This window comes from Martes martes, assembly GCF_963455335.1.
Source record: "Martes martes genome assembly, chromosome: 8".
NCBI lineage: Eukaryota > Metazoa > Chordata > Mammalia > Carnivora > Mustelidae > Martes > Martes martes.
In genome coordinates, this window is record NC_137895.1 from 97,021,108 (window position 1) to 97,048,652 (window position 27,545).

A 27,545-nucleotide genomic window follows, 5' to 3' on the forward strand; every position below is an offset into this window, starting at 1 on the left:
CTTTCTTTAAGGGGTCGGGGAGGATAGAGTGAGGAGGACTCTTGATCTTGAAAATTGAAAATAGGGGCGCCTGGGTGGCTCAGTGAGTTAAAGCCTCTGCCTTCGGCTCGGATCATGATCCCAGGGTCCTGGGATCGAGCCCCGCATCGGGCTCTCTGCTCAGCAGGGAGCCTGCTTCCTCCTCTCTCTCTGCCTGCCTCTCTGCCTGCTTGTAATCTCTATCTGTCAATACATAAATAAAATCTTAAAAAAAAAAAAAAAAGTAGTGGATGTGGCGAACACTCCTTTAAAAAAAAAAAAAAAGAAAATTGAAAATAATGGTCTGTGCTTTCTCCCTATTTTTTCATCTCCCATCCAGTAGTCCTCTGCATCATAGCAAGAGTAGTTACAAGCATGGATTTTAGAACCTTTATTGCTTGGATTTAAATCCAAGTTTCTGCTACTTGGTTGTATGATCTTGGATAAACTTCTTAATAGTTTCTTCATCTGTTAAATGTAGATAAATTGCTTAAGAATTGCTTGGTACCTAGAAAAGCATATGTAAGTATCAACTACTGTTACATCATTGCTGTGACGGTCATACCACCAACATAGAAATTGCTTTTGATAAGGTCATTCTTGACCTTCTGTTTGCAGAGTTCTTTGTAGCCTTTTTACCTTTTAGAAGTTGACATACACTTTAACAAATCCCAAACCTGTTTCAACCATAATTTTCCCTCCTGAGTTTCCCTCAGTATATAACTATTAGATGGATATTTCTGCCTAGATAATACCACACTTTAACTAAATATGTCTGCTAGGACCAAACATATTCCCCAAAGAAACCTGATCCTTTTATCTCATATACTCCCTTATAGTTGCAACTATCCACCCACTAACCCAAGTCAAAAACTTGAGACTTATTGCCCAAATCCTGTTCATTCCACTACCTCTTAATGTCACGTATACCCATCTTCTCTTACACTGTCAGTACACTGTTTGAATACTTGAGCACCTTTTCTGTGAACTATTGAAATATATCTCTAACTCATATCTTTGTTCCTTCATTTATCCTCTTCCACTACATTTAGTACACTGATTCCAGAGTAATTGTTTTAAAATGAAAATAAAATTATGTTATCTCTTTGCTTAAAACTTGCTTCCTGTCACCATAAGGATAAAACCCAATGGGACTCTGCCTCCTCTTTAGCCAAAACTAGAGTTTCTTGGAATTTATTAAGTTTCAGACTTCTTTGTGTATATTTGTTTTCTCTTCCTTTTCCCACACCTCTACCTCTGCCCCCTTTCCTCTGTCTCTTTCTTCTGGATAAATATGTATTACGCAGTGAGAATTATGAAAATAGAGACTGTGTTTGGTTGTCTTTTATATCCCCAATGTTTAATATAATACCAGATAATAATACATCGGAACAGTGTTTCTCACAGGGTGTCTATGGATGAGACGGCATGGTTAGCAATAAAATAAGCATAGAAATTAAGCATAAGTGATCTAAAATTTTTCTAGCTTTTTGTCAGGGTAATTTTATATCTATTGAATCTCAATAAAAAGTGGGGATTTGTTTTTTGTATGTCATTTTTTATTTTTTCTAGTGGTTCATTTTTATTGTATTTTATGAAAGTATCAGTCTGTGATGATTTGGAAATTAAAAAAAAAATAAGTTCTTTCACACAAATGGTTAGAGAAAATTAGCATTAGAAAATATACCAGAAATGCTTAGAACTTGACCTGTAACAGATTAATGTTATTTCTGAAACTGTCTAAACTCCAAAAGAGCACATTAATTTTAAAAAGAATTATAGCATATAGTATCTATCTTTACTTTTTGCAGCTGAAGAGTCAGAAACCTACCAATATATATAAAGTCTAAGAAATACTACAGCTTTATGCTCCAGCAGTGTAACCAATCTGGTAACTCTTGGATTGGGCTGCCATGTTAATCACAGCTTGGCGGAGAAACCCCCACTACCATGCAGATAGTTTCTTGAATGAGTTCACAGTGAACTATAGGAAAAAAAGCCTTTTAGAACATTATTTTTATACTTTTTATAGAGACTCTTGAAATAATGATCTTTTCTTAATAAGTATTTGTTGAATGATTAGATAAATTTAAAGTTCTTTTTTGATTTTAAAAAATAATCAGAAACCTTCATAGTTCATGCTATTACATGGTATTTAAACTTCTGTTTCAACTCACCTGAAGTATTTATAGTCAGTTATGGGCCTAATGTAATGAAATGATGCAGAGAAGTATATGACATGGTGGTTTCCCTTAACGAATGTAAAAAATCAGTTAAACTTTTTAGAAATTTTCTGCTATCCTTTCCTGTATGCCTTCACAGGAGAACTAAAAGATCACTGAATCACACAATTCATAATACTCATTTATTAAAAAATGTTTCTTTACAGAATATTATGTACAAGGTACTGAACCACACATAAAATTTTAAAGAATCGTTTTTATCCTAAATCCTTTCTCTTGCTTGACTAAAATATTGGCATCCATTTCACCGTGAGCCATTTTTGTATTATTAAAGGGGTAGAGCCATATAATAATAAATATTAAAATTGAACTTATATACTTTAGTTCTTTAAAATAAATATAACTTACATTAAAGTTTATTAATGTTATTAGAACCATTTGTTTTTAGCTTTCTTCCTATAAACTGAATTTTAAACATAAAATCACTCATTAAATAGCCTGTTACTAAAAAAAATATTCAGACATTTGCTGTTAATAGTCTAGTAGTTTGAAAACCTTAAATACATCTGCCTGAAAATTATAGTATTGTTGGTGAAATCATTATCACAGAAGCTTTCAAAATTTATATTGCAAGTGGATCTTCTAATTTCTACTTATAGCATTTAATATGAAAATTAGTGATCTTTACGTAATTGTGATTTTTTTAACATTTTAAGATTTACTCACTGCTAGTAACAGGGTAGTCTTTTTGAGAAACTTAGAATTCTCCTCCCTCAATCCTATAGATGAGAGAAAAATAAAGCACTGATATTTCTTTGCTAGCAAACAAAATGTTTCCCATTAATTTTCCTGCTTCCCAGAGCTTTCATAATTCTTCATTGAATTTAAGTAATGTATGAAGAAATTTCACAGAATTTGAAGGAAAGGGTAACAGCAGGAACTTTAAATGAAATTTAATTTTATTAAGGTCTTAAGCATAGTGCCCAGATTAATGACATACTCTGAAACATTAGAACAATATCCTTGTCCAATTCAAAATTGCTGCCTTTGAAACTATTTTATGTAAAATTTCAATATTTCAAGTTGAGCATATGCCAGTGCTCTATTCTCTGACTAGTTAGATGGGGGAAAAAACAGTTTAAAGTTTTTTAAAAATAAATGAATTAAAGTTATATCCACTTATATTTTATTTACCTAAACATGTTTTTTAAAGAAAGCTTGAAAAGAGATTGGAAATAGACAAACAAAATAGAGCAATTATATTTGCTTTCCCAAAATGTGTGGAGAAGTTTTAGAATTGATCTCTCAGATATGAGATTTACCTTTCCTAGGGAAAAAAGTAACAAAAAATAAAATAAAAATATCTCATTTTAAAAATTTACTTGATGAAGGGACAGGCTTATATTTATACTTCTTCGTTATAAAAGTCTACATCACACTTGCCTTTCTTATCCACTATTTTTTACAGAACTAGAGCCAGTATCCCAGTATTAACAGAAATCTTCAGAATTATACAGTACCTTTTCAGAATGTTTATACTGTTGTCATGACAAAGTGAAAAACAATAGCATGGCACATCTGAAAGTTCTTATTCCATTTAATCTTAAAATCCAAGAAAAAAAAAAAAAAACATTGGGTTATTCTAAGGTTACTTTAACCATGGATTACTTCAGATTTTATTTTTAAATCATAAGATAAAATGTTTTCTTCATTTTAGATTGGGTTTTTATTTTTAGTATTGGTTAGTTTGAAGGTTTAGCTACCTTTTTTAAAGGGATTGTGAGTGGCATTACATTTTGATCAGTTGCAGAATGAGTTACACAACTCAAAGCTTTAGGTAATCAAAAATTAAGTTTGTTTTCTTTCCTGTTCTAGTTACCGGTTTACTAAAATAGTGAGCATACATGATCACTTGAAAATTGGGCTTCTGGAGCACCTGAACAGAAAGGGAGTGGTTCATATTCAGCATTACAAAAGACAACTTTCTCTTTTTGAAGGGGATTACTTTGGCTATTTTCCAGGTACTGGGGAAATTCCAGATTCATTACAAAGTTATTGGGATGGCTATTAATTATTCATTTCCTAAAATATGTTGATTACAGACTTGAGATTTTGTTATACAGTAGAACTTTATTTCACTTCATCAATTAAAAAAATGATGTAGAAATTTATAGTGAAATACAAAATTGAGACTTAACATGGGTCACTTATTTTTTTCAGAGAACTTTAAAAACATCACTCTTAATTGATCACAACATATTTAATGGTAGAACTCTTTGAAAATAATGTAAGAGCAATAGGATTTGTACATGTGTGTATAAGGAAAAGTTATGTGCAGAGCATAGTAGCTTTTCCAAATAATTAAATAATGAAAGAAAATTCATAACCTTACATAATAGTACAATTTTAGATGTGTGGGAATTTATAACTAGAGAATTTTTCATAGGGAATTATTATTTTATGAAATAGTTGAATGATACATGCATTCTTCTTAAAAATAGCTCTTCATAGTGGCAGTGGTTAAAGTTCTATAGTTGAACCATATAGCAGAATGTACACTCAATGAGACATTAGATTATTTAGAAGAATTCTCTTTAGAATTTTTATGTCTAGTTCTAGGTTGAAGATTTGGGGAAGAGTCTTTATAAAAATCTATTTCCAAATATTTTTCCTTTACATATCTTTTACTTACATGGATTGATCTTGATAGTTTGAAGCATTCACAATAGCTGTTTTCCTTCATTAGGAAAGCCTGCCTAGGCACTATTTGGACTTTTATTTTTTGAACTTACACAACTTTCAGATAGCTTATAGTTCTATAATGGGATGCAATTCAGACCTCTTTAGTATTTTCCTACTGCTCTCAATTTCTCTAAGGACTGCCTCCAGTCTTTCTGTCATATAAGTTTTCATTCATTCAGCACACCTATATCAAGGTATGTGTAAGGCATTGTGCTATAGACCCTGAAGTACAAAAGTGAATTAGACATGGACACTGCTCTCAAGATAAGTGCAGTATAAGTGAGGTCAAGGTGTAGAGTTAGCTCAGAGGAAGGAATATTATTCTTCCTTGAGGTGCTGAGGAAGATGTAATGTTTGTAAGAGATGCTGAGAGGAGTGTTAAAGAATGAGTAGGAATTTCTTAACAGGGGAAGAGTTTTCTAAGAAAGGGAGAAGAAATAGTACATGCTGAGTTTCAATCTTAACAGATTAAACTAAGGGCTAACTATGTCTTAAGATTCCTAATTCAAATTCACATTCAAGAATATTCTTTATTATTTGGAGTTTCCATTTAAAATGCATATCTAAGCACAAGTAGAGAACCACAGAGCCACTTTCAGGAACAGGTGCTTAGCAGTCATGTCTGCTTACAAAATGATTGGCTTGCCACCTACCCAGGCATTCTCATTCCTCATGGATCAACAATTTTTCATATTTGCTTGTATCCTGAACCTTCCAGTTAACCAATGAATGCCAAAACTAACATGTACTAAATATGAAATTCAGTTTTTTAATCCTTAGATCGTCAATCGCTTTTGTCAGTTTCACACATTAACTTGCCTAGGAATCATAAAAAATATTTAAGTATAGAACTATTTAGCCTAGTTAAGTACATTTTTGCTTGTTCTTTATTATGAGTTTTTACTTAATTCTCTTTTACATTAAGAACTGAAACTACTGGTACAGAATCCTTTTCTTCATTCTGATTATAGCTTTATTTTTAACATGGTATTTGACAAAATTCTACCCAATTTTAGGAACAACTGTAGGAACCATTATGATATAAACAAAATGTGGTTTAAGATACGTGTCTTATGATCAGTCACATTACCTCATATTCGGACTTCACTTTTTTTGGTGATGAGTTGCCAGAGGCAGTTCTCCTTGAAATACTGAAGTATTGGTATTTGTCAGTGGTAGGGAGTTGAAATCTGAATTAACAAAGGTGAAACTCAAAATGGCATGTGACTGGTAGAATGTCACAAACTCATAAGTAGCCACAAAAATAACATACAAATAATGTTTCTGTAATCTCTTTTGTTTTTATGATAGCTTTATATATATATTCTCAGATTTTACTAGGAATAACCATGCATGTTAAGAAAGAATGAGTTTTGTTCTTGTTTTACAGTTCAAGAATCATTGAGAGCAAGAAATACATCCACATAGGCACACAACACATGTTGTGTGATTTCAGGTCCATATTATGTCACTCAGTAGTAAAGTATCTTACAGGTTGAAAAGGAAGTTCCCTATGTCTACATATGTAGGGTTTTTAATATATATATGTCTTAAGAAAGGAATTGTTTTGGGACAGTCCCAATCAGATGGAAAAGTGTGATGTTTGTTATAATAGAGGAATCTTTGAAAGAGATGCTTCAGAACTATCGTTGTGGTGGTTTTTATTCTTGAACCAGCCAAAATATTTATTCTTCAAAACATTGTATTTAATGGCAACCAGTCCAAGTGTCCAGTTTTCTTATGCTTGTCAAAGATGTTCATGTTTCTAAGATAACCTCATGTTAAAAGATAAAAGGAGTTGCTTGAATTATAACTCAGAGTACATTATGACCAGTATTAAGAAATGACCTTCTTCTGCCACAGTGATGGCATTGAATACTGATAACACTTAAGGCCTGGAAAAATTTTAGTTGTTTGACCTGTATTCTAATTATACCTTGAAATTTGTACTAAAAATTATAAAGAGAACTTTTATTATTTTAAGTGGTCTTTATACTATTTCGAGAATAATACGTTATTTTCAAGGTGAGAGAGAAGGTATTTTCAACGTGAGAAACTAAAGTCTGATTCAGTGTCAGTTTTTAAACTATGATATGTGCACTAGTAGAACACTTAAGCTGTCTGTTGAATTTCTGTATTTATATGTCTTTGTATAACTTTTTTTAAAAATGCAGCTTGTGAATTTCTTTTTTTTTTTTTTCCAGCTTGTGAGTTTCTTAAAACATTATGTTCTGGTGTACACCTGAAACTAATGTAACATTGTGTGTCAACTATACTTAGATTTTTTTTTTAATTGTGTTTAACAAATAGAATGCTTTTTTGGACCATAGGACTTAATGGTTGAAATTTGAATATGATTATCTCAAAATATATTGGTTATGATATCTTGACACATAATACAAGCACTTATCATTAAAACTATTTGGGTTTTTTGTTGTTGTTGTTATTTAGTTTGTAATGTTGAATTATAGTCAGCTTCAAAACCACATGTGTCACTTTGAAAATAATCATTGGTCTCTGTGTCAGGGACTTAAAAATCTAAGCAGAGACCCCCTACAAGGCAGGCAGTGGATTGAATTAAAGTGAAACAAAAGCATGGGAAGGTTGTTTGTTTGTTTGTTGTTGTTTTTTAATAGTTATTTATTTTAAGTAATCTCTATACCCTTTGTGGGGCTCAAACTCATGACTCTGAGATTAAGAGTTGCACAAAAGCATGGGGAAGTTTTTAATAAATACTGTCTTTCTTTGGCTTAGTATTCAGGTAAAAGTGCTTGAAGAAACTTTTGAGATTATTCATTACCAGCTAATATATTTTTGCCTCATCTAATAATAATTCATTCAAGAAAAATTTAAGTACTCTGCACTAAACATTGAAGGGAAAGAGTAAAAAAAACTTAAGAGGATAAAAACATTTGTTAGTATAGGGAAAAACATGTTTTATTAATCGTGCATTTATTGTACACATGCTGAGTGCTGGAGATTTACATATAATTGATATTATGGCTCCTCTCATGAGAGTCTCAGTCCATTTGGCAAGACAGACAAACTAAATTGAAATTACACTATGTTGTAAAATAAGTGCTATAATAAAAGTGAGCATTATGCATTATGGAAACATACACATGGAAACACTATAAGGAAATATAGGAATACTTCGTAAACAGAATGCATGACTCTTGATGCTTTAGTAGAAATTAGTAGGACAAAGAAGGTATATTTCACATAGATGGAGTGATACTGCAGATTTACAGAGTGAGATATTGAATGGAGGTCAAGGAACCACAAGTAATTAAATGAGGCTAGGATGGAGTCAGACAAAGGGATTAGCAAAACCTGAGGCTACATAGGAAGCAAAAGACACTCTTCCAAAAATTTGAGATTTTTACCTGAAATTGCTTTTAAAGGATTTATAGCAAGGAAATGACATGATTAGATAAAATTTTAGAAAGATCACTCTAGATGCTACTGGAAAGCTACAGAATTTTCAGTTATATTTGGAAGCTCTTTGCAAGATAAGGGTACATGTAAATAAGTAAGTGAAAAAGTTCAAAAATTATTAGTGTTTGTACAACTTGGGTCTTAGTTTGGTCAAACCATCAATTAGGTTCTTTGTATAATGGTGTTAAAGACAGTAGTGGAATATCATATACTTCGAATAACTCTGAACTGATCAAAGACAAGGATTTGAAAACTGATTGTTGGAAATGCTGTCTGACCGCCTCCCCTTTGCCTCATTGACTATATAGTGTTGATCCTATTTGTACTTAATCAGATGATGCTACTAAGTGATGGCATTTAGTGTAGCCATGATGTATGGGTTGCCTGACCCTACCTCTAGTGCTGGGTTTATAACTAAAAGAACATATAATGGAAAAGGAAGAGAGAATGAATCTCAAAGGTGTGTAAGCTTATGAAAGGTTGAGGTATAAAAAGAGTTCAGAAGTACGAAAGTATCCTTTCCCAAATTGCCTCCTACACTGTAACCTACCTATCTTCCTCTTGCTCACATTAAAAGATGACTTGTAAATTACCGTAAAGTCTGTATAGTCTACCCCAAACATTTTTTACTGTTTCTATATTGCTTTCATTGCCCAAGAATTATAGAATAACAGATTCAACATTTTAAGTAGTTCTCTCTTTTTGCCTTATGACAGGGGCCAGATTACCAGTTTGAGCTGTACTATTTTAATTTCATTGAAAATATCAAAATAGATATTATAGTTACTTCAGTAACTATGTTATATATATATATATATAAAACTTCAGTAAATATAAATTAATTCATATTTGAAAACACAGAATAGAACTTTATGATTTAATTCAAGAAAACAAATATGCCTAATTCTGAATTTTTAGCCAAACAGTACATGGTATATAGACATAGTTTATGGTACCCAAGTTACTGGCGTAAACCCAGCAGGCTGAACTTTTAATAGCTACCAAGACTTTAATCCCAGACTCTTAATCCAAGTGAATGGTAAACAAGCTTTGAAAAACCTTGATTTCCAGGGCGCCTGGGTGGCTCAGACATTAAGCATCTGCCTCCAGCTTGGGTTATGATCCCAGGGTTCTGGGATCAAGCCCCGCATGGGGCTCCCTGCTCAGCAGGGAAGCCTGCTTCTCCGTCTCCCACTCCCCCTGCTTGTGTTCCTTCTCTTGCTCTCTCTCTCTCTGTCAAATAAATAAAATATTAAAAAAAAAAGAAAAGAAAAATCATGATTTCCATTAATATAAATTTGAGCACTCATAAGAATGGATTTCGACTCCTTTAGATGCAAGCAACTACCTTCACTTAAGTACCTTCCAACTTGACTCCCAAGACAAATGTCTTCCTGCAGCAAAAGAAAGTGACCTATATGACCATATGTCTGTCAGTCATTACATATTCTATTTGATGATCCTAGACATCTAATTGATAAAGTAATATTGGGTTTATAGTTAAGTCAAATTGTATGGTATTATTGACTTAAAATTATTCATCTTGAGATAATGTATTGTAGAAAAACTATACTTCTGCCATCTATTTTATTTTAAATCCTAAATTATTTAATTCTAAATGGAAATAGAGATGGAGAATTAACTTATTCATAGTTTTAATCTTGCCATAAAGGAAAATTGGATTGTTATAGTATTGAAGAACTTGATGATGTAAGAACACACTTAGCTAGAGTTCACATAACAAAAGTTGGTTTCCTCAGGCTCAGCTAATCTGTACTGTCCCTTTTAAAAATGGTTGACCAAATGGAAAACGTAAAGGCTGCTCTTTCATGATAAGGAATTGACAATGGAAGCAGTAAATACCTCTTTAAAGTTAATTTCTTGTTGCACTCTATCTCAGTTTTTACCTACTCAGGCTAATTTGCAGGTGCCTGGGATGAGTAGACAATCCATAATTTCTACCAATCAAGTAAAAGAAGGAAAGAAAACTCTGAGCTTCTCTCCCAGTTAACAGGTAGTTTGCTGTGGTTAAAATTAATGCAGATTTTACAGCAACAAATTAGCATTTTCATTTATTATAAGTACTTGATTTGAAATTTGGGAAATGAATAGTTGAGTGCATCATTTGAGTGTTTATTTGACTAATTACTTATTAGTTCAAGAGACCATCATGTAAATTTTTCTCTATATATTATGGCAAGTCAGTTTGTTTCTCTCTTCATTTTAACATGTTTAATACGTGGTTACTTTTACTTGAAAATGTGTTTTATTCTTTGCAGTGTTTGAGCAATACACCTCCACTTACTGAATACTTCCTCAATGATAAGTATCAAGAAGAACTGAATTTTGACAATCCCTTGGGAATGAGAGGCGAAATAGCTAAATCCTACGCTGAATTGATCAAACAAATGTGGTCTGGAAAATTTAGCTATGTCACGCCAAGAGCCTTTAAGGTTAGTAAGTACATTTTCTATAACGGCTGTATCATCCCCAAGAGGACAAAAACAGGTTCTGTGGGGAAGGAGTGAAAAAAATCATAGCTGTTAAATTGATTTGTGGGGGGTACCTGGGTGGCTCAGTGGGTTAAAGCCTCTGCCTTCGGCTCAGGTCATGATCTCAGGGTCCTGGGATCGAGCCTCGCATTGGGCTCTCTGCTCGGCGGCGAGCCTGCTTCCTCCTCTCTCCTTCTCTGCCTGCCTCTCTGCCTAGTTGTGATCTCTGTCTGTCAAATAAATAAATGATATCTTTCTAAATAAATAAATAAATAGATAGATAGATAGATAGATTGATTGATTGATTGATTTGTGGCTCTCCATAGGGACCCAGCACAAACAGATACACAATATATCTGTGCTGTTAAATTTCCTGGGTGGGGGATGGGACAGATGATTACTTTAAAATGTCCAAAAAGGTTCTAGGGGATGGGGAGGGAAATAATGAAATGCTGGAAAACACTGTTATGGTACAAAGTGACAAGAGACAGCAGAGCATATGCAGGTTGCTTTAGAATACAGTGCATATCTAAGAAACCTACATAAATTTTTATTACAAATGTAAAGGCTAAATTTGAGCATGTCATTGAAGTCTAGTAACTCAGTTTATTTTGAGAGTCATTGTAAGTTTGAAATATTATTGAAATGAAACTAGTCTGCAAAACCAGCACTATATATTAATTAAATATTTTCAATATAATCCTTAAACTTTTAAGTTTATTCTTATTTGTGAAGTGGTTACCTCTTAGAACCAATAAAACCTGAAGTAATTTAGTTTGCCATTCAAATAAGAATTGAGCTGAAATTTAGTTTTATATAGTTAAAAAATTTTTCCAATTTTTTTTAAGATTTTTATTGGACACAAAGCAGGGAAATAATTTTTCTATTTATTACAGGTGAGTTCTGTTTTAAAGAGAATAAGCAGTTTTCAGCTGTTTTTTAACACAAACTTAAATGATACTCACATAGGATATCTACCATGCAACATTTTATTAACTATATACTAGTTCTTAAAAAATAAAACCAACAAATGAAAACACTACTGCATTTATGTATCTTCTTTAACTTTCTAAGCTTTGGACAACCTAGTTTAGACAAACTGTTTCTTAACCCTTACCCATGATTCCAGTTAGTTTTATTTTACTAGATACTATCTTAAAATTATGTGTAAACAGGGTCCTGATATGTGACTTTTTCTTTCACATTTCTTCAGTTTTATCAAAAAAATACTAGTATTGCAAAGACTAGGAAAATTATATATGAACACAAACATTCCTGTTATCCCTGAGATTTATCCTCTTTTTACATACAGAAAACAAAATGAGAGCTTTGTAATTTTTTCTAGTGACCCAGAAGTAATATTGAATTTTGATAGTCTTTAGTATTTCCAAATCCTTTGTACAAAACTTTACTATATTTTCTGTCCTCCGGTCTTATCTGTATTACAGATTAGTTACTTTAAAATGTTTATTTAAAAAATGTTTTTAAGATATGTAATTATATATGTTTACTTATGTGTAATTACCATATCTGCAAATGACTGCAAAAGTGCCACAAGTTGATTTGGGGGTAACAAATAAATTTTAGCAGTCAATGAATTCACAAAATATGAGATCTGTGAATAGTGAGAATCAAATTTTTTAAATCAGTCTTGTCCCTATAACTGATTTTATAGTTTTGCTTTTCTTACAGACACAAGTAGGACGTTTTGCACCTCAGTTCTCCGGATACCAGCAGCAGGACTGTCAAGAGCTATTAGCTTTCCTATTAGATGGATTACATGAAGATTTGAATAGAATTAGGAAAAAACCATATATACAATTAAAAGATGCAGATGGAAGGCCAGATAAGGTAAATTGAATGATATTATTGTCACCACTGTTATAATAATGTTATATCTCTGTGTAATATGTGTCTATTTTTCTTACAGATTGTTGCTGAAGAAGCCTGGGAAAACCATTTAAAAAGAAATGATTCTATCATAGTAGATATATTTCACGGCCTTTTCAAATCAACTTTAGTTTGTCCTGAATGTGCGAAGATTTCTGTAACATTTGATCCTTTTTGTTACTTGACACTTCCATTGCCCATGAAAAAAGAACGTACCTTGGAAGTATATTTAGTTAGAATGGATCCACTTACTAAACCTATGCAGGTAAATCATGATTATTTTCTTTGCATTTCTTACTTTTATAAAAACTTGGTGTTGAGACCTTGTGGCTCAAGCACAATTAAATAATAAGTTTATTTGTGAGAGATTTTATAAACTAAATACTTCAGAAATTTTAGTACAGCTTTTTAGAATTTTGAAAAGGTGAGGGATGTGTAAATTATTATTTGTAAAAGCAAAATTCTCTAAGTCTTTTTCTATTGAAAGAAAAATGATAGGTTGTTCAATTTACAGTGTTAGGATAAATATGAGCTTACCAAAGATTAACAACATTATTTTTCCCATTTTCCAACTTGAACTTTAATGTTAATTATATATTTTTTCTAATGGCTGTTGGAAGTAGAACTAATACCATACATTTTGATTCATGATTTGATAATAGTATACTTAATTACCTCTGATATTTAGGCATGTTAACTTGGAAGAGAAATATAAATTTAATTTGGCTATAAATACTTACTTCACTAATGTTCTAAGCAAAGCACTATATTTTCTCCCTTCATTAATCAATTAATCCTTCTCTGACACCTGAACCACCCTTTAAAAAAGTAGTTCTTCCTCTTCTACCTTCAGTTCAATTCTATTATCACACTTAATAAATTTTATTATGACCTTTGGTTTACTTTTCTCCACTAGATCATGAGTTCTTTGAAGATGGGGACTTTGTAAATCTTTGTATTTCCAACCCCCATAACTTGTAGTACTACTGATGGAGAAATATTCAAAAATTATATTCATTGAAATATGTGTTGGGCACCTCATGAAATTGTAAAGCTCTGTTTGACAAACAGGAGACATGGTTCCTACTTTAGAAGACTATTTACTGAAGATCTTTAGCTTAGAGTTCCAACCAGATAGTGCAGTTTCTTAGAGCATAGTAGTAATAAACTGAGTGGCTTTAAACAACAGACATTTTTTTTCTCACAATTCTGGGGGCTGGAAGACTAAAATCAAGAGTAAGAGTACCAGCATGGTTGGTATCTAGTGCAGACTCTATTCCTGGTTTACAGACAACCTTGTCCTCACCATGTTTAGAGAGAGCACAGTGAGAGAGCACCTCCTTGCACATAAACTCTATCGCATCTCCTTATAAGGGGACTAATCCCATCATGAGGGCCCCACCTTTTTGATCTCATATAAACCACCCAAAAGCCCCCTCTCCAAATACCATTACATTAGTGGTTAGGGTTTCAACACTAAATTTTTTTTTTTAAAGACTTTATTTATTTGAGAGAGAGATCACAAGTAGGCAGAGAGGCAGGCAGAGAGAGAGAGGAGGAAGCAGACTCCCCGCTGAGCAGAGAGCCCAATGTGGGGCTCGATCCCAGAACCCTGAGATCATGACCTGAGCCAAAGGCAGAGGCTTAACCCACTGAGCCACCCAGGCGCCCTCAACACTAGATTTTAAGGGGACACAGTTCAGTCAATAGCAATATCATGAGATCTGTATGAAAGGTCTACTTTTGAGCAAAATTAAAATCTTACCATTAATTTAGTGTAAGTGTTTGGGTTTACTCTCAACAGTAAACAGGACACAATAAATGAAGTGTTCATAATAAAAGTATAGTCCTTTCATTCAGAGTGATTAAAATCTAGTAAAGACTGGTCATACACATAATGCACATTTCCCCTATTTCTTTTGCTACTTTATATGTTTCCTTCATGAACTCATTGAACCTGATGCCCTCATGTCAATATCTCATTCAGTAGTACTAAGAATATTGAGCAGGGCCAGAAAAGGTCTGCTTTTATTTTTGGCCAGGGGAATATATGTTCACATTTCTAAAATCACACCCTTTAATAAGAATAAATTGTTAATGTTCTTTTCAGTGGAGGGAAACAGTAACAATGCTAAACTACACTCGGACCTCTAGTTTGGAAGTTTGTAAATATATGCCAATGAGTATAATGGAATGAGAGAGAAGCATAAAACAATAAGTAAAATTTATTGCAACAAAAAAATAAATATACTGTTTTTCTACATTACATTTGTTAAAGACAGTACTCTCCCATGCTAGTAATACAAAGTAATCTTTTTACATAGAGACAGATTGCATTCAAATTTCACATTAGCCTATAAGGCATGTACTGAATGTTCTCCCATAATTTGGGTTTTAAATTGTTTTCCCAGTAATATGAATTCCATTAGAATACCTCTTTTTCTTTTTTTTTTTAAGATTTTATTTATTTATTTGACAGAGAGAGAGACAGTGAGAGAGGGAAAACAAACAGGGGGAGTGGTAGAGGGAGAAGCAGGTTTACCTCAGAGTTGGGATTGAGCCCAGTCCGGGACTCGATCCCAGGACCCTGGGATCATGACCTGAGCCGAAGGCAGACGCTTAACTACTAAGCCACTCAGGTGCCCCAGTATACCTCTTTTTTCACTTCGTGGCCAAAACTGCAGATTTGTGGAGATTGGAGCCATGGTCAGCACAAAAAATTGGGTATTTTTTTCCTACTTGGAGGCATTAACAATTCAAATACAAAATGATGGGCTCATTAACAGTGTGCTTTAACCAGCTGGAGAGGAAAGAGAAATTAACTGAGTTAACTTACTTGATGAGTTTTCCCATCACTGAAGTTGATTTAGGTCATAGTTTATTAGTAATTGTACTGAACATGTATTAGGTATTGGACTCCCATGCTCTGAGAAGTGCTGGAAATCAAAGGTGTTCCTGGTTCTTGTTCCCAAGAAGCTTTTCATACAGTGTGAAAAATGCTGTGACAGGGTACTGTAGGAGTATATAGGAGTGACATACCCCAGCCTACCAATACACCTGTGTTGAATCCTGAGGATGATTAGGTTTTAAGCATGTGAAAGCTGGAAATAAAGACATTGTAGAGCACAAGAGTGGGATTTACAAAGAGCTAAAGGCAAAGAGGATATGGCCTACATCTGGAAATTATAAGTAGATAATATGGTAAGCAGAAGTGAGCTAATAAAGAAGTCTGCTGCCCTGAAAGGAAATTTGGGGAGCCATTAAAGATTATTAAATGAGAGATTACATGACCAGATTTGTATTTGAGAAAGAAGACCCAGGCTAGTGCAAAGATTGAATTGGAAAAGCTTAGGTCAGATGTACTAAGACCATGTAAGTGAGTTTTGCAGTGATTAGATGATAAATGAAAAAGGCTTGAGCTCTTAAGATTAGTGTCAGGATGGCAATTAGAAGAAATAGTTGAATACAAGAAGTAAAAATGTTTAAGAGTATTCAAAGATGATGCCAAGCTTATTGGGTTGCAAAACTGAGGAGACAGAGGTGCTATTTGTTTTAATGGGATATACAGGAAGAAAGGTTTAGAAAGAAACCTGTTTTAATATTGGATATGCTGACCTAACATGACCTAAATCTGTGTTAAGTATTGTACATGTTGAGGTGCATGAGGAAAATTTAGGTAGAGCTATCAGTTGGCATTGAGTTTCTCTATCTAGACTGGAGGAGAGATGTCTATGCTTGAGATAGAAATTGGGCAGTGAACTCTATGAAAATAATAGTAAATGTCTTAGAAGGATGAGATTCCTTAAGGCTAGGGTGATCCTGTAATGTATCATCTAAACCAGAATTCTCTTAAAAATAAAAGGGGCCATTATTAATAATTATACCAGGACAGCAGGCTCATCCAGGACTGGCCAAAGCAAACTGGGGTATATTGTCACCTGTTCTAAAGAGAGCCTATACAGTCAAGAAGAGGGCTAAGGGGGTGGGGGAAGAGGGCTGGTGGGTAGCGTCTGGGTGGCTCAATACGTTAAGCCTTTAATCATCTGCCTTGGACTCAGGTCATGACCCCATTGTCCTGGGATCAAGTCCCACATTGAGCTCCTTGCTCAAGGAGGTGCCAGTTTCTTCCTCTGCCTTCTGCTCCCCCTGCTTGTGCGCTCGCTCTCTCTCTCTCTCTCTCTCTCTCTGACAAATAAATAAAATCTTACGAAGAAAAAAAGATGAAGGGTAAAATTCTAAAGGAATTTGACAACCTTGGTAACAGGTAAAAGAAAGAAATGAGGACAGAAGCTAGGGGTGGATTGATAAGTGAATGGGAAGTGAGGAAGTTAAGATAGTGTAGACATTACTTTTAGCAAGGTTATTTATAAAGCAGATGAGAAAGGGAGATAGAGGGAAGAGGCAGTGAGGGAGTGGTTTATTTCATTCTTTTTTTCTTTCTTTTTTTTTTTTTTTTGAAAGACTTGTAAATTATTTCACTGCTTATGTAAGGATCAGAACAAAATGGAATAAAGGCTGATTGCTGGTTCCCAAGGAAATGGAACAGGATGAGATTCAGAGCATAGATGCTAGGTTTAGCCTTAGATGGGAAGGGTGACACCTGATTCTCTTTCCCTGTGTAGAAAGAGATGGAGAAAAGGATCTTTTAGAAGTTTGTTGAAGGACACAAAGTTGGAGATTTTCCTATCTAGTAGCCTCTTTTTTTCTTTTTCTTTCTTCTTTCTTTTTTTTTTTTTTTTTTTTTTTTTTTCGTATTCTGTGGACAGTGAAGGGAGAGGTGGTGAAATAGGAAGCCTAAGGAATGGTGAGGATTTTATATAGTTACTGAGAGAAATGAAGGAAGAAGTAAATAACGGAGGCACCGAATTTCTGGCTAGTGTTGAACAATTAGTTAAGACTTGGGCACTGTGAATTTGTAGCAAACCAGTCTCTTAAGTTGGTCAGTTTTCTCCAGCATATCAAACAGCTCTAAGAAACTATAGCAAGAATAAAATTGAATAACAAAATAGTTAAAGGTTTTACAGTGCAGTAGTTGAAGTGATGAATCATGTGGGGTCTGGATGGAAGGCCATGAAGACAGTAGGAGGCTGGAAAACCAGGAGAAAATTGAGATTTAAACGGACTAAAGCTCTAAGTGCAAGCCAAGAATGGGGAAGAATGAGTTTCCAGGAGAAGTAATTAATGGTTAGTCAGTAGCCTGATAAGAGTTTAAGAAACCGGAGGTGGAACAAGTTTATGGCAAGGTGCAAGAAATGAACTACAGTTGAATGTAAGTGTGGGTCTTTGAATCAAAGAGCCAGGGAACAATAAGGCTAAGATAAATTATCCATAGAGACATCGCCAGCAAGGATGATGGTAGGATTGGAGAAAGACACTGTAAAACAAATACCAAGTGAATGTGAGGAAGCAACCATGAGTTCATTTTCATCTACTGAGTATTTTTTCCTAAGTAATAAATTCGTTACAATTTTTTTGTTTTTTAGTACAAAGTGGTTGTCCCCAAAATTGGAAATATACTTGATCTTTGTACAGCATTGTCTGCTTTGTCAGGAGTACCTGCAGATAAGGTAAGGTATTTCTGGGTTTGAAGTATGTAAACTGGAGTTTAGTTTTTCAGTGATGTAAAACCAGCTTAATAGAAATTTATTTCCTTTTAGATGATAGTTACTGATATATACAATCATAGATTTCACAGAATATTCGCTATGGATGAAAACCTTAGTAGTATTATGGAACGGGATGATATTTATGTGTAAGTATAAAATTCATTGTGCAAAATATTAATTGGGAAAATTTCAGAAGAAATAACATAAAAGTTTTCAGAGTTTATGGTCAGTTTTGTCCTTATAGGTTTGAAATTAACATCAATAGGACAGAAGATACAGAGCATGTGATTATTCCTGTTTGCCTAAGAGAAAAATTTAGACACTCAAGTTATACCCACCATACTGGTTCTTCACTTTTTGGTCAGCCTTTTCTTATGGCTGTACCACGAAATAATACTGAAGATAAACTCTATAATCTCCTGCTTTTGAGAATGTGGTAAGTGTCAGACAATTCTACATTAACAAAATGAGTGTTAGAATAGTTAATAAAAATAACTGTGCAGTGTACTATCAGAATATAATTTGGTAAGCCTTTATTATCTCAACTGTGTTTAAACAGAAATTTACAAAATCAAATTATAGTTTAATTCAGTTTCTTGATCATGTAAAACACATTACTTAGGTAATTGCAAACCCAGAAAGCATGAATCTTTTAGCTGTTTTAAACCAGAAGTTTACAGTTGGAAAAAAATAGGAATTTGTCATGTATGCACTGATATTATAACAAATTTCAGATGCTTCATTTCTTTATTACATTGCTGGTTCAGGAACTCCTACAGATGGTTTTATTTAAAAGAATAAACTTTCAGGGTTGAGAGTATTTTAAGCCAACCCCTTTTTGTCTTCCTAAAAACCTTGATTTGAAATATAATCAAAACTGCCATTTGATCCCTTTGATTTTATCCTTTGTAACTGACATATTCTTTCTTGCGTAACTATTTTAATCATTGTCGTCCCATAACCCATACATAAAGATCACATTATACAATTATAAGTGATCTTAGCAATACATATATCACCTAAATGAAGATATTTATACAATAATTTTAAGTCAAGAAATTATTTGCCACAAACTTTTATCATAGAAAGATATTAAAACCCTAGAAGTAACAAATCACCTCCTTTCTTTTTATAAAGACAACCAAAACAAATGATTAGTCACTTGCACTTATGGTACTATATCCTGAATTTGATTTATCCTTGAATCTTCTAAATGACCACTATTATTTCATTAAAAAGTACTGAAACAATGGAAAACTCTTTTTTTTGTTTTTAGTTTTTACCTTCATAGAACTAAATTTGTATGATTTCTGATTTTATTTAAGCCGATATGTCAAAATATCTACTGAAACTGAAGAAACTGAAGGATCCCTACACTGCTGTAAGGACCAAAATATTAATGGGAATGGCCCAAATAGCATACATGAAGAAGGCTCACCAAGTAAGACTTTCCTGTTAAATTATAAAACCTTTCCCTTGGATTATTGCCTAAGAAAAAAAGAAGATGGGGATTAAGGAACTAAAAAAATCTCTCCAAGCCTGGGAAAAATATTGTTAATATTAATAACTTTTAAATGTAGCATTGGGTTTATTTAAAGACTTCTAATATCTAAAATTAGGTGAAATGGAAACAGATGAGCCAGATGATGAATCCAGCCAGGATCAAGAACTTCCCTCCGAGAATGAAAATAGTCAGTCTGAAGATTCAGTTGGAGGAGATAATGATTCTGAAAATGGATTATGTACTGAGGAAATTTGCAAAGGTCAACTCACGGGACACAAAAAAAGATTGTTTACATTCCAGTTCAACAATTTAGGCAATACAGATATCAACTACATCAAAGATGATACCAGGCATATAAGATTTGACGAGCGGCAGCTTAGGCTAGATGGTAAGTATGAAAACTGGCTTGAACACTGAACTTGAGCAAAGTATGTTATTATTTTAGGTGAAAACTGAAATTCAATAGTCATGAAAAATAACATTCACTTATCTATATAATATCTATGTATCTTAAATGAAAAGTCTTAATTTTTAAGTGTACTAAAATACATCACTGCTTATTAAATGGAGGTTAGACTTATGCTTAAGTTTCCTATCTTTTTTTTTAACTCCTTAAATTTTTAATGGCTTGGAAACAGCAAGTAGAAAAGTAGTCCAAGTAGAAAAGATTGTTTATTCTAGTATATATCTTAACATTAAAATATACTCATTTTAATGAAGGCATATTAAGTTTTAAAGAAAAAAATGTGTTTTTCATCTTAGAAAGATCTTTTCTTGCTTTGGATTGGGATCCTGATTTGAAAAAACGATATTTTGATGAAAATGCTGCTGAGGTAAGTCATCACTCATTCCATATCTACCCAGGTTGATTGCAGTTTTGTTACTTTCTTTTCCTTCTACCAAGTATGGTTATTTTGCTAGTAGAAAAATGGTTATGTACTAGAAAAGTCTTGTTGGTTTACAAACATGCTTTCTATTAAGAGTTTTAATCACCCATGTAGGTGTGTATAGAGAAGTTTTTTTAGAAGAGTGGTATAAATCTCAGCTGAAATAAGCTTTATAGTTCTTTTGAGAAAGTTTAGGAGTTTTTCATTGCTATTCATAGTAAGATGGTATCACTAAAATGAGTTTTGTTTCATTTGTTCTCTTAACTCAAGAAATACTTCTCTTTAGGATTTTGAAAAACATGAAAGTGTGGAATATAAACCTCCTAAAAAACCCTTTGTGAAATTAAAAGATTGCATTGAGCTTTTTACAACAAAAGAAAAGCTAGGTGCTGAAGATCCCTGGTAAGAGACAAAGTTAAAAAATTGCATCTAATTATTTTTTAAGGATTTGTACTGAGGTATGTGATATATCAAGTTGAAAAAGCAGTAACTAAATTCCTTTTGATATTTTAAATAATAAGCACTTCTTTAAATAATAATAGTCTGTTAAAAGTGATTCGAGGGGCACTGGGTGTCTCAATGGGTTTAGGTTTCTGTCTTTGGCCCAGGTCACAATCCTAGGGTAGTGGGATCGAGCCCTGCATCAGGCTCCCTGCTCAGTTGGGAGCCTGCTGCTTCCTCTCCTCCCCACTTGTGCTCTCTCTCACTTTATCTGTCACTGTCTGTCTCTCTTTCTCTCTCAAATAAGTAAATAAAATCTTTAAAAAGAAAAGTGACTCAGATGTTTAGAAGTATTATTATAATGTTAAGCTTTAATCTCTTTACTGTATTTTCTACAGTAGCAATTTTACTATGGATAATTTTAGTTTTCCCAAGAATTTTTTGCTGTGCAGCTGTTTTGATAGAAACATTTTTAGGAAAATCATGTTTTGTGGTGTTATTAATTCCATTAGCGCCCAGAAGTTTTGAGATTTTCTAATACTTATATCTCAGCATAGTTTTGTGTTCTTTTAGCTTTCTAAAATGTAAATAATCTAGCCTTCATCATTTCTTTGAATACCTATATACATATTAATTTATAATATTCTAAATCAATTTGATTTACTGAAGAGATATATATATGTGTTTGATGTATATTAGGCACCTAGTAATTGCCCACTGAATAAATGTAAAACTTGCCAAGCATTTTTTTAATCTATTATTTTCATTACCTTTAGCAAGCTTTAAATATTTCACTTTATTTTTAGGTATTGTCCAAATTGTAAAGAACATCAGCAAGCCACAAAGAAACTGGATTTATGGTCCCTGCCTCCAGTACTTGTGGTACATCTCAAGCGATTTTCTTACAGTCGATACATGAGAGACAAATTGGATACTTTAGTTGATTTTCCCATCAAGTAAGTTTTGATTATGCTTTATAAACATTGGGCAACTGTAGGTTCGTAAAATCATCAGATAGTATTGGATCCAACTTCAGTTTTTTAGTGTATTTGTGAGTAGTCCGAAAAATTTGTAAGGATCAGTAAAAATTTTTATTCCTTTTTAGATAAAAAAAATTACCAGTTTTTTTCTGGTAAAAAACTGCAAAATGTTTTTAATTGTAACTTTATAAACACCAATCAGAATAAGCAATCCAAAGAATGTTTTCAATTTTACCTCTGTTTCTTTCTAATCACACACACATGCCAATGGCAGGTGTCTACTTGTTAACTGTATCAAACACCTGGTGCACAAATACAAAAAATTATGAGCCATCAAAGTTTTCTCAAGAATATAGCATTAAAGAAAAAAAAAAAGAATATAGCATTTTGATAGTTTAAGTGCAAGAAGAACCGAAGTAATGATAAGCTGGAATCTATGAGATATATTTGAAATTTGAATCATTACTGCTTTTTAATGATGCAAGTCCAAAAAAAAAAAAAAAAACAAATAATGGTAAGTTATAAAATGGTCACGTTCCAGTTTCATGCATGACAGATTACAAACAGTTGGTTGCGTTTCAAAAAATATTGGCCACTTGGGGTATATAGACCATCAGAACCAGGAAAATGTAGAATAATCCTTAAATACATAATTACTAAAAATGACTTCAGAAATATGAAAAATTAAAAGGGTCCCAATGGCAAATGGTGATGACTCTTTTACTATATACTGAGAGTTAAGTGTATTAGCATAAAACATAAATCTGAATAAACAGCAGTCAGTAGATAATTTTTAAAATTCCTAACCCCTAAGAAAATTTTTGTCAAAATATTCAAAACTTAGAGGTGTATGCATATTTTTGGTGTGTGTGTGTGTCTATATATATGTATAAAATTATATATATGTATGTATTTACACTTACGTATGATATGTTTTACAGTTATTTGACTCTTAATTTCTTTAGTGAGGGAGATTTTTTATATAAATGAGAGTCAAGCAACATTGACAGAAGATAATAGAATTCATGACACTTAGAGAAAACATAAAACTAACTTGATCTCTTTGTTAAACAGTGACCTGGATATGTCAGAATTCCTAATTAATCCAAATGCAGGTCCTTGTCGCTATAATTTGATTGCTGTTTCCAACCACTATGGAGGGATGGGAGGAGGACACTGTAAGTTGACAGTTTACCATTTTGCTAAAATCAGGATGTTTGATTACTGCGGACTTTTTCCTTAAGATATTTATTAAAGGGAAAATGTAGGATGCCTGGCTGCCTTGATCAGTAGCATGTGACTCCTGATCTTTACTTTTTTTCTCCTCTGTTGAAGGGTATAATTTATAATTAAAGCTATAAATTTCCCTCTACTGCTTTATCTTTATTCCATTAACTTTGAAATGTAGTATTTTCATCTACTTTTAATTCTGTATATATTTTTAATTTCCTTTATGATTTTCTTATTAGTCCAGGGCACTTAATCATACGCTTTTCCAAATGTTTGGTTTTTTTAATGCTCTCCTTCTGTCTTAATTTTGATTTTATTACATAACAGTTGGGGATACTGCCTATGTTATATTAATCCTTAGTTTATTAAAGTGTCCATGTACCTTAGTACATGGTCTGTTTCTTAAATGTTTATGTACCTGAAAAACATATGTAGTTCCTGTCCAGACATAGAATTCTATATATCTCTTACATTTGAAGCTTATCAGTTATATTCAGGTATTTGTTATATTTCTTAGAATTTGTCAGGATTCTTACTAAAATGTTGATTTATCTATTTCTACTAATAATTTTATTAATTGTTTTACATTATTAGTTGCATTTATGTTTAAAATGGTAGCTCTTCTTTCTCTGTTGTTCCTTTTACCAGTATTTGACATATTTTTTCTTTTGGTATCACTTGGTTTGCAAACTCTAGGTGCCTTTTTGTTCAGTTTTTCTCTTATAAACCATTTTATTGCTAGATCTTGTCTTTTTATTCAGTGTTTATTTTTAATTGTGGATTCAGTGGTCTGCAGTTCAACTGACGAACTTACAACCCACAATAGGCTCCACCCAGAAGAGCAACAATTTTGTTTTGTGAGGGGTAGAACAATTTAGAAGATAGAACCTGTAAAGTGTCACTTTTTAGAAGCTATGATGACAGAAAATTATTTTGCAGACATTTTGCAACTTTGTTTCCTCAGTTATTGGATAGTTAAGACAAAGCATGGAATGTGTAAAGGGGGCATTTTTAACTTTTAATGATAAAGCAAATCTTTAAAAGTTGTACAGAAAAATTACTTTTTATTTTTTTCTTGCTCCGTATTTTTGTTAAAGACTAAAAAAGATTTTGGTTTAAAAACTACTACAAGTTAATAGGAGGGTATTATTGAAAAAATATTTGTCATACAAAATTTAAGTTATGATTAAATAACTTGGGTTTAAATGCTCACTCAACCACTTACCAGCTTTACTGTTACATATTAAACATCTCTTGATGTTTCACTTTCCCCATTTCTAAAGTTAGAGGAATAATAATACCTTCTCTATGAGATAATACATGTAAAGTACTTAGCACTAGAGCTGGTCTACCATAAGCACTACATAAATATTAATTCCCATGTGTTGTTATTAGTATTATTCTGTGAACTGAAAAATAATAAATCTATTCTGTGTGTCTTTGGGATGAAAAAGTCACAAATTTCAATGTCTTTGAAAATTATCTTGGGCATTTAGATTGTAGGGAATATATTAAAACCTGTAATCAATGGAATCAGTTGAATGTTTAATAGATAGGTCTTTAGGTCTTGTGTAGATGATTGTCATGTAATTTTAATATGTATTCCTTATATAGATGATTGTAAAGTTTTGCGGGTTCCCCCCAGGAAACCATAGATCATTTCAGTCACAGAAGTGATTATATTTTTTCATTAGATACTGCTTTCGCAAAAAATAAAGATGATGGAAAATGGTACTACTTTGATGACAGTAGTGTCTCAACTGCATCTGAAGACCAGATTGTGGTAAGTATGTCTTTATTTCCTGAAAATCACAAGAGGCACTTTAAAAGCTCCCATGAAACACTACAGTCTATATTTTAGCAGTTTCTAATAGTTAAGAGAGACTTTCTCTGATTTAAAGAAATGTAAAGTTGTCCTCTAAGTGGAAATTTGTCTCCAAATTTGCCTACTAAAAGAAGCATAAATTTCTTCATGAAAAATGGAGTTTTCTAATGAAAATAATAAAATTTTCCTTTGGAAAATAGGTTCAGACATTTGGGGACATTGACTACTTAGAGTACTAAAATAGAAAAGGAAAAATCTTTAAGGGCCTTCCATTACCATACCTGCGATTTTTAAAGTAAAGTCTTATGCTTTGTGACACTTAAACATTTAAACTCAAAATTACATGGTTGGATGAAACAAATTAGAGAAATTTTTTTTAATTGACCTTGAGTATCTGTTACTTGGATATTTTCTGAATAGTAGAAAAATGAGGAAGTAATATCTGTTCATATTTGCATCAGTTTTTTAGCCACAGGTAGAGCCAAAATATTGGCATTTGTTTTGCTTCCCAGCAGAGCATATTTTCATTAACAAATATTGATTGGTGAGGAGATGACAAGTTTATTCTAAGAAGAAAGCGAAGACTTGGCTTCATAAGGGTTTATTTTTCTATTAAAGTTTGTATTCCTAAAATTTTACTATTTGATCACAATAGTACGAAGAGTGAGAAATGTAGTATTTGCTCCTGTGAGCATGGAGCTCATATTTCCCAGTTTAAATTTTACATTCTTTGAGGACAGAGACTAGCTTTTTCTTTAGTTTGTAATGCCTTAAGTCTTTAACTTATATTGTCCAGTTTAATAAATTAATAAACTTCTGAGCCCTATTGTTGACATAGTTTTAATCCATTGTTGGGTGAACAGATATGAAATAATTTTGAGTTGTCTCTACAGATATTTTATATCTTTATCTATGTGTGTATATATATTGTGTACTATTACTTAACTCCCTAACAAAGAGACTTGAACACTAATATTTTTTAAATATGTATGTGCCTAAATTAATTACATTTCCAGTTTATATTTAGACTTCCAATTTCAGGCCTCAACCATCACTTTTCAGTTGTGTTCTTCTCTCTAAATCTCCCAACCAAAACATCCTGAAATTACCTACAGTGATACTTCATTTAGTCAGCCGGTATTTGAGTACCTTCTTTATATAGGACTCAATTCTAAACAAGATTAAAAGACAGCTATCTGTGACTTGAAGAGGCTTAAAGTCCAGAAATGACAGAGAAGTAAATTAACAGTTAAATCATAAGTACTATGAAACATCTTGACTGCATGGAAACAGGACAGCCATCTCTCCATTGATTTAGGGTTTAGAGATAGGACCAGTGCAGGGAAGATTGCGTGAGAAAGTGGTGTTTGACCTGAGTCTGCAACTTTGCAAATGGAAGTAAGTTAAACAAAAGAAGTAAAGGTGTTCTAAGCAGAAAAACAATACCTACAAAAGCAAGGAGGCATGACAGAACATGACATTTAGGAAAACAGCAAATAATTTGGTATTATTGAAAGGACATACTTGTTAGGAATATGGGGCAGAAATTAGGCTAAACTTAAACTTGGCAATTAGATCAAAAAGGATGATATTCTTCAGGGTTTAGAGCTTTTCTTAAAGACTATGAGAAGCATGGGTGGTTATTAAGCAATAGAATAGTATTAAATTTGGAAGGCACTGAGAAAAGAAACAGAAAGACCATTACAGCCTCCAGCTAAAAGAAGGGTGTCATTTCTGCAATACAAGCTTCTAAATTTAAGGTTGTGGTGTAATGTATAGACAAGGGGGAAATAGATTTATAAGATAGTTCCTGAATAGAATTATTAGAACTTGATCAAGATTGGATATAAATAAAGACATAGAAATGCAAAGAGGAAGAAGTTGAAGATGACTTACTTCAGCATTTACCACGATAGGAAATATAGGAAGAATATTTGCTGTTGAAATTTGAGCTACTTATATGATAGCTCTGGGGAATTTTCCATTAGAAGGTGGGACTAACAGGACTAGAGTTCAGGAGTAAGAACTAGCTTAAGTTATAAATTTGCATTATTGGTCTTAGGTAGCAGTTGAAGCCATAGGTTTGAATAAGTCACCTAGTGAGAAGATACAGATTGAGAAAGAGTGGTGGGCAGAGGATAGAACGTGATTTTTTTTTTTTTTTTAAGGTTAGGACTTAATGAGAACACAAAAAAAGAAACAACCATGGAGATAGAAGATCTAAGGAAAAATAGTGTCATAAATGCCAAAAATTATTTGATGCATAAAAGAGGAGGAGTAAACCATTAAATGCTACTGAGAGATTGACT

At 32.8% G+C, this 27,545-nt stretch overlaps 1 protein-coding gene across 5 annotated transcripts in view; it reads left to right on the forward strand.

Annotated features, from left to right (window-relative positions):
• Positions 1 to 27,545, forward strand: part of USP15 (ubiquitin specific peptidase 15) — a 116,149-nt gene that overhangs the window by 85,945 nt on the left and 2,659 nt on the right. For 4 of the 5 annotated variants that reach the window (XM_080811221.1, XM_080811222.1, XM_080811223.1 and 1 more), the window contains 13 exons: positions 10,661 to 10,834; positions 12,566 to 12,724; positions 12,804 to 13,028; positions 18,247 to 18,330; positions 18,421 to 18,515; positions 18,614 to 18,805; positions 19,695 to 19,810; positions 19,989 to 20,261; positions 20,636 to 20,706; positions 21,047 to 21,162; positions 22,008 to 22,157; positions 23,256 to 23,359; positions 25,106 to 25,194. In XM_080811221.1, coding sequence (XP_080667347.1) covers positions 10,661 to 10,834; positions 12,566 to 12,724; positions 12,804 to 13,028; positions 18,247 to 18,330; positions 18,421 to 18,515; positions 18,614 to 18,805; positions 19,695 to 19,810; positions 19,989 to 20,261; positions 20,636 to 20,706; positions 21,047 to 21,162; positions 22,008 to 22,157; positions 23,256 to 23,359; positions 25,106 to 25,194 — 1,848 coding nt within the window. Of the gene's footprint in view, positions 1 to 4,076; positions 4,223 to 10,660; positions 10,835 to 12,565; positions 12,725 to 12,803; positions 13,029 to 18,246; positions 18,331 to 18,420; positions 18,516 to 18,613; positions 18,806 to 19,694; positions 19,811 to 19,988; positions 20,262 to 20,635; positions 20,707 to 21,046; positions 21,163 to 22,007; positions 22,158 to 23,255; positions 23,360 to 25,105; positions 25,195 to 27,545 lie in introns of those variants that run through there. The other variant, XM_080811225.1, reaches the window with a different exon arrangement.